Genomic DNA, 12,845 nt, shown 5'->3' with positions numbered 1-12,845 from the left:
AAAAAAATACTGTAAGACTGATTCATTCATTCATTCAACAAGTATTTGTTGCGAATCTATTATCTGAAGGCACTGTGAAGAAAATGGTTCCTCTCAGAGAGGTTAAAACTCAGAGGGGGATTCTGGGAAATCAATTTACTCAGAAAGTTACAAAATAAGGTTTAGGTAAGAATGGACATAACCATAAGATGAACAAAAGGTTATGGAATATCACAAGAAGCACACATGTCTAAGCAATTCTGAGAAACGGAACAATTAAAAAATTACTCATTTGACATATTTTCCTACATCATTGTACTCAGGATATTCTAGTCTATATCCCATGGTCTTTCAGCATTTATTCTATCAGAAAAACCATAATATGAATAATAATAGTAGTATCAATTAATCAATCAAGTTTTGGAACAGCAACTAAGTCCCTCACCAGACAGTACCCGTGACAGACACGCTGTAGCAGAAAGGGCTCTCAACCAGGTCAGAGGAACTGAGATAGAATTGAGGGCTCACCATTTACTAGCCAGTCATCTTGACCAGGAAACCTTGGTGGCGTAGTGGTTAAGTACTACAGCTGCTAACCAAAGGGTCGGAAGTTCGAATCCACCAGGCGCTCCTTGGAAACTCCATGGGGCAGTTCTACTCTGTCCTATAGGGTCACTATGAGTCAGAATCGACTCGACGGCACTGGGTTTGGTTTTTTTTGGTTTGACCTTGACCAAGTCTCTTAATTTCTCTGGATTGCCATTTCCTCATCTCTAAGATAAAGACTTAACAAACGCTCTCCTGAATCTAGAGTTTTAAAGGCCTAAATCAACTTAAAGTGCTTCATAAACCATAGATCTCTAGTCAAATATAGGAGATAAAGTACACACAAACTAATCCAAGCCCAGCCTAGATAGAGATGAGGACACACCCTAAAAATAAGGTTGATTATTTAGGCTGGAGTCAGTTATTTGTACTTAATCCAAGTATCAGGAAATATTAGAAAATAAAAATTTATACTTAAAATATTATAGAGGTAGGATGAAGCTTCTTGCTCCTCCATATCCCCATAACATCATACATATTCTACAGAATTTATTTTTATGTGACAGAAATTATTTATACCTTTGTCATTCTATTTTCTAAATGTCTTGAAAATACTGCCAGTTCTTACTCATCTTTATATTCCCAGTCCCAGGCACAGTTCCTGGCACACAACAGGCACCTACCTACTAAATGACTGATGAGGGAAGACAGATAGGGAATCAATCCCATATGCTCTGCCTACTTACCTAGTACCCCTGCTCTGCAGAGAGACAGCAACCCTCTCCACTTGAGGCCACTATCTGGTAGACTTCCATCATACTTTCCCATTTTCCTTCTAAATCACTTTGTATTTATTTTTAATTATAATTAGTAACTAACAGCTTCATTTGTATGCATATATATTTTTTAATCCACACATCACTGCATAAAATAAAAACAAAAATTTTTCCTTATAATATTAACAAAAACCAAACATGGTCAAGCAAAACTAAGATCCATATAGTGTGATATCACTGCCAGATTTTATGTAAATAAGAAACTATTACAATTATTTTAAATGAATATTATCTAAGTGAAAGAACAGAACATAAGAACTACTTATCAGCAATAACATAATACATCAAAATACCCTATATTACAAAGAAAGCTGTTATTGTGTGCCATTGAGTCGATTCCGACTAATAGCGGCCCTATAGGACAGAGTAGAACTGTTCCATAGGGGTTCCTAGGCGGTAATCTTTACAGGGGAAACCCTGGTAGCGTAGTGGGTAAGTGCTACGGCTGCTAACCAGAAGGTCGGCAGTTCGAATCAGCCAGGCGCTCCTTGGAAACTCTATGGGGCAGTTCTACTCTGTCCTAGAGGGTCGCTATGAGTTGGAATCGATTCGATGGCAACAGGTTTGGTTTTTTGGTTTAATCTTTACAGGAGCAGGTTGCCAGATCTTTTCTCCCACGGAGCAGCTGGTGAGTTCAAACCACCGACCTTTTGGTTAGCAGTTGAGCACATAACCATAGCACCATTAGAACTTCTTACAAAGAAAATACAGATTTGAATATGTACCACCTTTTAAAAAAAGAAGGATTTTAAATATCTATGGATATAAATTCTATAGAGAATTGATGATGATCTGATGAAATGGGGTAGATTCAAGGTATCAATGGAGAGGAAAGTTGCTTCAAGGTAATATATTTGAGTTCCTTTATCCAGTTTGGAGCCCCTCTACTTTTCAACTATAAATTCCTTAAAAAAAAAAAACTCTAACTTACTATACAACATAAATCTCCAAGGGTTTTTTGTTTTGTTTGACCATAGAAATTTATAACCAATCTCATTACTCATTGCAAACTTACTGAAGGAAAATCAAATTCAGAAAGGTTCTCAGAATTAAATGTGTTACAAATCAGGAATGGCTGCCTTTAGCGACTGAGACGGGGGACCCAGGAAGCTTCTGGGATGCTTTGTTGTTGTTGTTGCTGTGTGCCATCAAGTCGATTGCGACTCATAGCTACCCTACAGGACAGGGTAGAACTGCCCCACAGGGTTTCCAAGGAGTGGCTGTGGATTTGAACTGTCAAACGTTAGCAGCCTGAGCTCTTAACCGCTTCGCCACCAGGGCTCCTCTGGGATGCCATGGGTGTTCTATTTACTGGATGTACAACTATGCTCACTTTGTGAAAATTCATCTCTATATTTATGAGTATGTATATATATATATTTTTTTAATATTACACTGAAATTTCATTTTTTAAAAAAAGACTAAATCAAAACCCCAGCAAATTACTTTGTGGAAATCAACAAGCTGATTCTAAAGTTTACATGGAAAAGTAAAAGACCAGAATAGCCAACGAAGTCAGAGGAGTGACATTACCCCATGCGTAGAGAGCAAAAAGATAAGCCACGGGCTGGAAGAAAATCTTTGCAAAAGATATATCTGATAAAGGACTTGTACCTGAAATATAAAAACTCTTTAAATTCAACTGTAAGAAAACAACTGAATTAAAAAGTGGGCAAAACATCTCAATGGGTACCTCACCAAAGAAGATATAAAGATAGCAAATAAGCATACGAAAAGATGTTCAACATCAAATGTAATTTGGGAATTACAAACTAAATCAAGAAGATACCACTACACACCTATGGAATGGCTAAAATAAAAAAACTCTGACACCACCAACTGCTTGCCAGGCCGTGAAAAAACAGGAACTATCACTCACCAGTGGTAGGAATGCAAAATGGTATGAACACTTTGGAACAATATGGCAGTTTCTTACAAAGCGAAACAGAGTTTGACCATTTAATTCACCAATCACACTCCTAGTTATTTACAGTATACAGAAGAGTTGAGATGCATGTCTATAAAAAACCTGCACACAAATGTTTTTAAGTTTTATTAATAACTGCCCAAAACTGGAAGCAACCAACATGTTCTTCAATAGGTGAATAGATAAACCGTGATACATCCGTATAATAGACTATTATTCAGCAATAAAAAGAAATGTGCTATCAAGCCATAACAGACATGCCCCACCCCGTTGCCACTGAGTCAATTTAGACTCACAGCAACCCTACAGGACAGAGTAGAACTGCCCCATAGGGTTTCCAAGGCTGCAAATTCAGCCTTCGGTATGGACTGCATCTCAACACAAAGGAACAAAAATCGTTGCAAGCAACATCATGATAAATGCAGAAAATACTGAAGTCATCAAGGATTTCATTTTACTTGGATCCACAATCACGGAAATCAGACGATATACTGCATTGGGCAAATGTGCTGCAAAAGACCTCTTTAAAGTGTTGAAAAGCAAAGATGTCACTTTGAGGACTAAGGTGCACCTGACCCAAGCCATGATATTTTCAGTTGCTTCATATGTATCCAAAAGCTGGACTGTGAATAAGGAAGACCAAAGAAGAATTGATGCCTTTGAATTATGGTGTTGGCGAAGAATACTGAATATACCACTGACTGCCAGAAGAGAGTAAGTCTGTCTTGAAGGAAGTACAGCCAGAGCGCTCCTTGGAACTGAGGATGGCAAGACTTCGTCTCAGGTTCTCTGGACATGTTATCAGGAGGGACCAGTCCCTGAAGAAGGACATCATGCTTGGTAAGGTAGATGGCAGCAAAAAAGAGGAAGACCCTCGATGAGACAGACTGACACAGTAGCTGCAACTATGGACTCGAACACAGCAAGGATTGTGAGGACGGTGCAGGTCAGGCATAGGGTCGCTACGAGTTGGAATTTACTCAATGGCATCCAACAACAACAAATCTTTACAGAAGACTGTCACATCTTTCTCCTGAGGAGCAGCCGGTGGGTTCTAACGGCCAACCTTTTGGTTAGCAGCCAAATGCTTCGACACTACGGCACCACAGCTCCTTATGATAGACAGGGAGGAACCTTAAATGCCTATCACTAAGTGAAAGAAGCCAGTCTGAGTACACTATATACTGTATGATTCCAGTTATATGTCATTCTGGAATAGGCAAAACTAGAGACAGTAAAAAGATCAGTGATTGACAGGGGTCCAGAGTGGCGGGCGGGGGAGTGAATAGGTGGAGCACTGTATATTTTTAAGGGCAGTGAAACTATTCTGTATGACACTGTAATGGTGGACAGACAAAATAATTCACTCGCCAAAACTCATGGAACTACAGAACATAAAGCATAAACCCGAACGTAAACTACGAACCTCAGTTAATAACAACATATCGATACTGGCTCATCAACTGTAACATGTGCCATACCAATCCAAGATGTTAGTAACACCGGGAGCTGCGGTGGGTCGGGGAGAAAGCAGGCATGTGGGAGCTCTGTACTTTTTGCACAATTTTTCTGTTCACCTAGAACTTTTCTAAAAGATAAAGTCTACAAATTTTTAAAAAATAAAACGACTAAATGAGACTGGGATCTAGGTCAACTATCCTTTTAGCAAAGCTGGAATGTACTTAATAACTTCAAGTTCTGAATACATATTTCCACACTTTTCATCCAACATGATGGTGATATTATTTGCTCCAACTATTTTTTCATTAAGCTACATATAGATTTATTTCTAGAATACACACCTTACTGAAAAATTTTAAATGATTCAATAGCATAATTTAAGCATGATACGCTAACTATATACCAACTGTTTTACAAAACCAAAATTATGTACATGTAAACAAAATTGACTAGAAACACTAGTATCACAGGCCTTACCTTCTGCTTAGGGACAAATGATCTGCATGGCAGAGGGAAAACAGGGAAACTTTCTCATTTCATTTTATTAACAGTACTTCTGTGTATTGTTTGACTCTTCTCCAGTGAGAACACATTCACATATTATTACATATTTTTTTAATTAATGGAGTCAACCTTTAAAAACTCTTATTAATTCATCACGGTTTTGAGCCTCAGTTAATTTAGTTACCCAACTACCTAAAAGATCACAAGCAACGCCCAAGGAAGCAACAGTCAAGAAATCAAATGACACATTGCACCAGGCAAATCTGCCACAAAACCGAAAAAAAAAAAAAAAAACCCAAACCCATTGCCATCGAGTTGACTCCGATTCATAGTGACCCTATAGGACAGAGTAGAACTGCCCCATAGAGTTTCCAAGGAGTGCCTGGTGGGTTCGAACTGCTGACCTTTTGGTCAGCAGCTGTAGCACTTAACCACTACACCACCAGGGCTTCCTCTGCTGCAAAAGACATCTTTAAAGTATTAAAAAGCAAAGATGTTACTTTGAGGACTAAGGTGTGCCTAACCCAAGCCATGATATTTCTAATGGCCTCATATGCATATCAAAGCTTGACAATGAATAAGACTGAAGAATTGATGACTTTGAATTATGGTGTTGGCGAAAAATGTTGAACATACCATGGACCGCCAGAAGAACAAAAAAGTCTGTTTGGGAAGAAAAAGAGTCAGAGTGTTCCTTGGTAGTGAGAATGGCGAGACTTTGTCTCCTGTACTTTGGACATGTTGTCAGGAGGGAACAGCCCCTGGAGAAGGACATCATCCTTAGCACAGGGTCAACAAAAGGGACGAAGACTCGAAGATGAGATGGATTGACACAGTGGCTACAACGAAGGGCTCAGGCACAGCAACGACTGTACGGACGGCACAGGCCGGGGCAGTGTTTTGTTCTGTTGTACACGGGGTCGCTGTGAATCAGAGCCGACTCGATGGCACCTAACAACAACACCTAAAAGATATTTTCCAATTATTTTCTTTTTCTCTAATCTATTCAAATATCCAGTGACTCCGGAAATGTTTAGCCCACAGGAAGTGCTCTCAAGAAGAGTATTTTCAACTTCTAGCATTCGATTATAATTTGGCTATAGACAACACACTTAAAAAGACAAAAAAAAAAAAAAAAGGGAAATAACTGGAGGTTAGATTTAAAGACTCTCTAGTTTAAAGGGTCATGTTTTAAGTCACTCTTTGGGGGAGCAGCATACAAAAACTCCTCTAGACTTGCCACTTAAATTTTCAGTCAGAAAAAAGCTGTGTTTTAGAGTGAAAGTTCCGAACTCTGTTACAACCAAAAAGCAGTACTAGCCAGCCGGCAGCAAGGTTTTTTATCTGAGTTCATTTTCTTTAGTAAAATGTACTCCCTATGATTGCGCTTAATTTTGAGTTTTAACATTATTAGGTCTATTACGTAGCAAGATAAAAAACTATGAGTTTACAATGGAAATAAAAATACAGATTTTTAAAAAATTGAAAATGGTAAGACAAGGAACATAAAAAGGAACATCCTAAAGAGAAAGAACAAAAAATGCAACATGTAAAAAATGTAGTATCTGTGAAATCATGAATCATAGCAAGCAACAATAAAGAGCGACTGACAGAAACGGAAAAACCTTCGAGTGTCTATCTACAGACTCAGCATCAACATCAGATCTCTATTAACCTGATTTAAGGGAACACGGAGGAAGCGTTGTTAATGCACCAGAGCCAGAGATGGCTGCAGACAAAACCTTTTCCAGTCTGTACAATCTCAGAAGGAGTGACAGGGTGGTAAGTATAGATGCCATGGTTACTAAGAATTTCTCCCTCTAAAACTTGTGAAGATACCAAGGGTAGAGATTTACCTGCCTCAACATTTTTCAACGTAGTTACAACTAATCTATGTTAGAAAAAGATGCCTGATAGAAAGTAAATTAGAAATGAGGACAATAGTAATGCCTGGTTTTAAAGCTTGGAAGAACCAACTCACTTCCCTATTAGAGAGAAACGCATTCAAGGAAGGCAATCTTAAATCCCCCCGGGTTAATCACTTTGGATTCATATAGAATCTAACTTGTTCTTAAGTAGGAGAGCATCTATATTTTCCTAATACAGTATGAGAATCTGTCCTAATAGGTACTAAATAGAGAACTCTAAATAAAAGCCAAACAGCCAAAGAACTCCAACCTAGAAAAACAAATAGTAACTGTTGTCTACATCTAGCCTCTATCTTATTTTACAAAAACACCTGATAGACAAGGGGAAACTCCAAGCCACTCTAGAGACTTCATCAATGCTGTCATAAAGCTTTCCTCATGAGCATCATCATTACTTGATACAGACAGGATTCTAAAATGGCCTCCCAGCGTTTCCCAACCTAACCCGAGACTGTAAATATGTCATTTCCACCTCTAGGTTACTTTATGTAGCAAAAGGGACTCAGCACCTTAATTATGGTTACTATCAGTTTTATCAGTTGACCCTAAAATAGAGATTATCCTGGATTATACATGCAGGCCTAATCGAATCAAATGAAAAGACCCTCCCTACCTCCACTCCACCACTAGCTAGCTGCAGAAGGGGAAGTCAGATTCAAAGCACAAGAAAGATTTGACACTGCTGGTGCTAAAGAAGGAGGGGCCAGGTCAAAAACTGGAAAGTGACAAGTCACTGGAGCAACTCCTGGCCAACAACCAATAAGGAAAGAGGACCTCACTCCTTCAACAGCAAGGAACTGAATTCTGCCAATAACAGGAATGAGACTGGAAGAAGACACTGAGCTCAAGATGCTAAGCACCAATATATACCAGGTGTGGGAATACAGCAGAAAACAAAATAGGTAAGAATCACTGCTTTCATGGAGCTTATATGCAATAAAAAATTTCTGGAGAGAAATTCAATATTTTCCATGCTTATATTGATTAAACATTTCAAAGCAGACCAAGCTTTCTTATACCCATTTGAAGAGGATGAGGAAACTCTGGCATTACTACCCTAGGATTCTATCTTATGCTATCAGTAAGTCATTTCACACCTCTTGGACCACAGTATTTTCAACACTAAAATATGGCTAACAATACAAACCTTACAAGGTCATTTATAAGATAAAATGAAAAATATGTCAAGTGCTTCCTAACAAATTAATCTCACACATTCACACATATGTTGAAAGAAAAACCTATGACATGAAAGAAGGTACACAGTATGATTCCATTTATATAAAGATGAAAATCAGAAAAAAAATACTATTGTTTAGGGTTTTTTCATAGGCAGTTATTGTTGCTGTTAGGTGTCGTCAGGTTGGCTCCAACTCATAGTGATCCTATGTACAACAGAACGAAACAATGCCAGGTCCTCTCCTGAGCCATCCTCACAATCATTGTTATGTTTGAGCCCATTGTTACAGCCACTGTGTCCATCCATCTCATCGACGGTCTTCCTCTTTTTTGCTAACCCTCTACTTTACCAAGCATGATGTCCTTCTCCAGGGACCGGTCCCTCCTGACAACATGTCTGAAGTACGTGAGACAAAGTTTTGCCATCCTTGCTTCTAAGAAGCATTCTGGCTGTACCTCTTCCAGGGCAGATTTGTTCATTCTTCTGGCATCTCGTGATATATTCCATGTTTTTCGCCAATGCCACGATTCAAAGGCATGAATTCTTCGGTCTTCCTTATTCACTGTCCAGCTTTCGCATGCATATGAGGCCATTAAAAATATCATGGCTTGGGCCAGGTATACCTTAGTCCTCAAAGTGACATCCTTGCTTTTTAGTACTTTAAAGAGGTATTTGCAGATGTGCCCAATGCAATGCGTCATTTATATCCCAACTACTGCTTCCATGGGCGTTGATTGTGGATGCAAGTAAAATGAAATCATTGACAATGTCAATCTTTTCTCCGTTTATCATGATGTTGCTCATCAGTCCATAAGCAGTTATACTATTTTTAAAAAGAAAGGAAACAATAGGCTCAAAATCAAGATAGTGGTTACCTCCTCCAAGGGAAAGGAGTGGGGCTGTGAACTGAGCTGGGTCCTAGGAGTGGGGGTAAGAGTGGAGAAGGGGGAGAGCTGGTGAACGTCCTATTTCTTGACCTGTGTCTGTTTATGCAGGTGTCTGCTTTACCATTATTTATTCAATAACCCCAGAAATTTATTCAATAGTACATGTATATCTTACAAACTCTTCCATATATGTATTGTACTTCACACTCAAAAAAATAAAGTGCTTTATAAAAAATCCAATAGTAATATATATAGTGGTATGAGATTTTGAGTGTCTTGTTTCATTTTTGAATATTAAAGTTTTATGACCTGTAATATGTCTACTTGGAGCTTTGTAGGTCAGAAGTTAACCTTAAATTCTTGGGCAAATGAAAGGGAGAGAATTTTACTTTAGAACAATTAGTAACACAGCCCTTTATTTTCCAAAACAAAATTTAAAGCGAGAGGTTGCATTCTTAACTTTACTGTTTTTGCAGATTTCTTCTTTTTTTTTTTTTTTTTTTTGAGAGGAGAGACTTCATCATTAGGTCAAGAATAACTGAACCACCTTAGATGGATCAAACAATAAACTTCTTAGAAATAACAGGGACCGAAAGGGTCACTTTCCAGGGAAGTTGGTTTATTTCAAAGCCATTTATGAAGCAACCAATTAACTGTCTCTTCCCTACAACACTAAAGAAAGAACACAATTATTATTTCCCCTCTTCTTATGGTCTTCTCTGGCCAACTCTTCTCTTCCCTCTCTGCTCCTTATTTCGGTTAAAACATTCCTAAAAACAGCTATGTGCCTGCCTAGCCCAACTTCACAAACATACAAGTAATCATTAACACTCTTCTCAATTTTTAAGATTCCTGCCCAAAAATAATCTATGATGTTCCACAGAAAAATAAGCTATCTAATTTAAGAGACGATAATAAGCGCTTCAAAGACAGGCTCCTTATTAATTATCCTCCAAATGTATGGAAAGCACAGGGAATCGGATGTCGAAAGCCTTGCGTTCGGGCCTGCGTTCCATCAGTTACTACCTGCATGACCTTGGGCAAGTCCCTTTAACTGTCAGTTTCCTCATCTGATTCATAAAGACAATAATTGTATCTGCCCCACTGATCTGACAAACTTGTCCGGAGTATCAAATGAAATAAATATAAAAGCTCTTGCAAACTACGCAGGCTTACAGAAACGTTACCATCCTTTTATCTATCTTCTTTCAGTGCCCAGGATGTAGGTAGCCCAACAATGCTCCTCATCAACAACTGCAGTTGTAAAGAATTAAATGGTTTCCTGAAGGTCTGAAAGAGCTCTACTGTTCTTGCCTCAGCTTTCACCTTCATATAAACAACTGAGTTGGGTGTTAAGAACACATTCAATCACCGTCTTGGGAAATCAAATCTTTCCTAAAGAACATATGCTCCACACAGACAGGGCAACCACTGAGTTGGTAGGTCCAGCAGATTGCTGTTAGGAAGGAATTTAGGCTACTGGGTTTCAGACTGTCCTAGAGAAACGACCAGTCTGGACTTTTACAGCTATGTGCCTGCCTAGCTATGTGTTAGTCTCCCAATTAACAAATGTGGAGTTAATAAGATTATGTCACTATCTTGCTCTTAATTAACCAAGACTTCTTTCCACAGTTAATATAAAATCCAAAGCCCTAAACACAGCCTATAGAATCCCTATCATCTGGCCTCTGGCTACCTTCTGACCTCATCTCTTACCACCTCCTTCATTCACTGCACCCTCTCTGCCATTCCTCAAGCCTGTCAAGCATGTTTCTATCTCACAGTCTTTGCACATGCTGTTCTCTCTGCCTGTAACATTCTTCTCCCACATATATGCATGGCTTGCTCCCTTACTTTGTCCCGGTCTCTGCTCCAATATCACCTTCCTCAGGGAAGCGGACCTTGCTTGATCGGCCTCTCTAAAAGAGCTACTCCAAACATTCTCCATGCCCTCACCCTCATTTATTTTTCTCTGCAGTATTCATCACTGTCTGTTATATTTGAAGCACTGACATTAGATACATACATTTATTTTATTTTTCATCTGTTTATTGGCTGTTTCCCTTATTAAAATGAAGGGGAAGGGGTTTCTTTTGTTTAGAACTGTATTCCTCACAGTGCCTAAAGTAATGCATATACTGAGTGCTCAGAAAGTACTTGTTGAATGAAAGGCCATCAAAGTTTGTTGATTTCCACAAAACAGGTGATCAACTTGCAAATTTGCTATATGATAATATATTCGAAATTAGTTATGCTGGAAATTTCTTCTTCCTATATAAGCTTAAACATGTTCTCACTTTTCAACAAGCTCATCAGTCCCAGAGCATTCATCAAGAGCCACTGAAAGGATACGAGAAGCGGTCGTTCCACGTTGCTCTTTCGACGTATTCCAACATGACAACAGCTTTGATTGTCGTTAAAAGTTTGTTCCATGTTTCATCAAAATCTACTACTCTTGGTTTCAAAGACATTGTGCAAGTTTAGTGTTGAAATCTGTTAATTAAAAACAATAATAATGTTAGCATGTATTCCACAAGCTCAGTCTCTGTTTTAACACCCAGCATAACTAATAACATTACGATGAAAGGGGCAAGAAGAGAACCTGGCACACAGTCAGAGTTCAATAAACGTTGACTACTATCTGTACATGGCTATCCAGACAAGGAATTCTGAAGAATAACTGCATTCATTAACACACTCTGGGAAACAGAAAGCTTTTAGTACAAATTATTTATGATCAAGGGTGCTGCTCCAAAGATTTAGAAAGAAGCCTAATTAATGTGTTGAGGAACAGAAGCTGGAACCCAGGTAGCCAAAAAGCCAACTCTCATCATGAGAAATAAGCAGAAGACCTTCAATAGTATGGGTTGGGGCCCAAATCCTTGTGGTTTACACTTCTTAAACTGGGGAATGAGATAGTATGCAAAAAATATGAGAAGACACAAGAAAATGAAAGGTTTTATATTCCTGAAGCATTGTTGTTGTTAGGTGCTGTCGTGTCGGTTCCGACTCATAGCGACCCTATGCACAACAGACCACTGCCTGGTCCTGAGCCATCCTTACAATCGTTGTTACGGTTGAAGCACTAGTTTTGGTAAAAGATTAGGGAGGAAAGTTGTATTTGTATTAAAACAAACGGGGATGAATGCAAAATTCACATGAACTTTTAAAATGAAAAAAATAAAGATTTCAAAGGAATTTCAGGGTTGGAGCAGATAGCTTAAGGCTCCTTCTCAGATTCTCAGGGGTATCCAGTCCCACTCCTTTCACTAAAAGCACTACTCCAGCATGGAACCCTGGCTCAGGTGAACTCAACTGCACAAGTGGACAATTTCCTGGCATATGTTTTAATATCCTCTCCAAAGTTTTCCCTTAATACTACGACTGTGAAACAGCAACCTAGGCTGTAGCAAAGGCCAAACAAGTTTGAAACATCCTTTCTCTCATCTTCCACCCCGGGAAAAGCGGGTAGAGAAAAAATGGGGCAGGGAAGACACGTAAACAAAAAAAGACAGGGGAAGTGAGGAGCCTCACAGCCGTAACCTCCACAAACTGGAGACAGTCTTGCACCCTCATTCGTTTCTATCAAGAACAGAC

General features: G+C 38.9%; 1 protein-coding gene across 5 annotated transcripts in view; it reads right to left on the bottom strand.

Moving 5' to 3' along the window:
* CUL2 (cullin 2) overlaps window positions 1-12,845 on the bottom strand; it is a 131,437-nt gene that overhangs the window by 88,684 nt on the left and 29,908 nt on the right. For all 5 annotated transcript variants that reach the window (XM_010600265.3, XM_023539772.2, XM_064285097.1 and 2 more), the window contains one exon: window positions 11,601-11,741. In XM_010600265.3, coding sequence (XP_010598567.1) covers window positions 11,601-11,719 — 119 coding nt within the window. In that variant the 5' untranslated portion in view covers window positions 11,720-11,741. The remainder of the gene's footprint in view (window positions 1-11,600; window positions 11,742-12,845) is intronic.

This window comes from Loxodonta africana, chromosome 4 (assembly GCF_030014295.1).
Source record: "Loxodonta africana isolate mLoxAfr1 chromosome 4, mLoxAfr1.hap2, whole genome shotgun sequence".
Classification (NCBI taxonomy): Eukaryota; Metazoa; Chordata; class Mammalia; order Proboscidea; family Elephantidae; genus Loxodonta; species Loxodonta africana.
The sequence above is the reverse complement of the archived record's forward strand: the minus strand, read 5'-3'. Positions and strand labels throughout refer to the sequence as shown.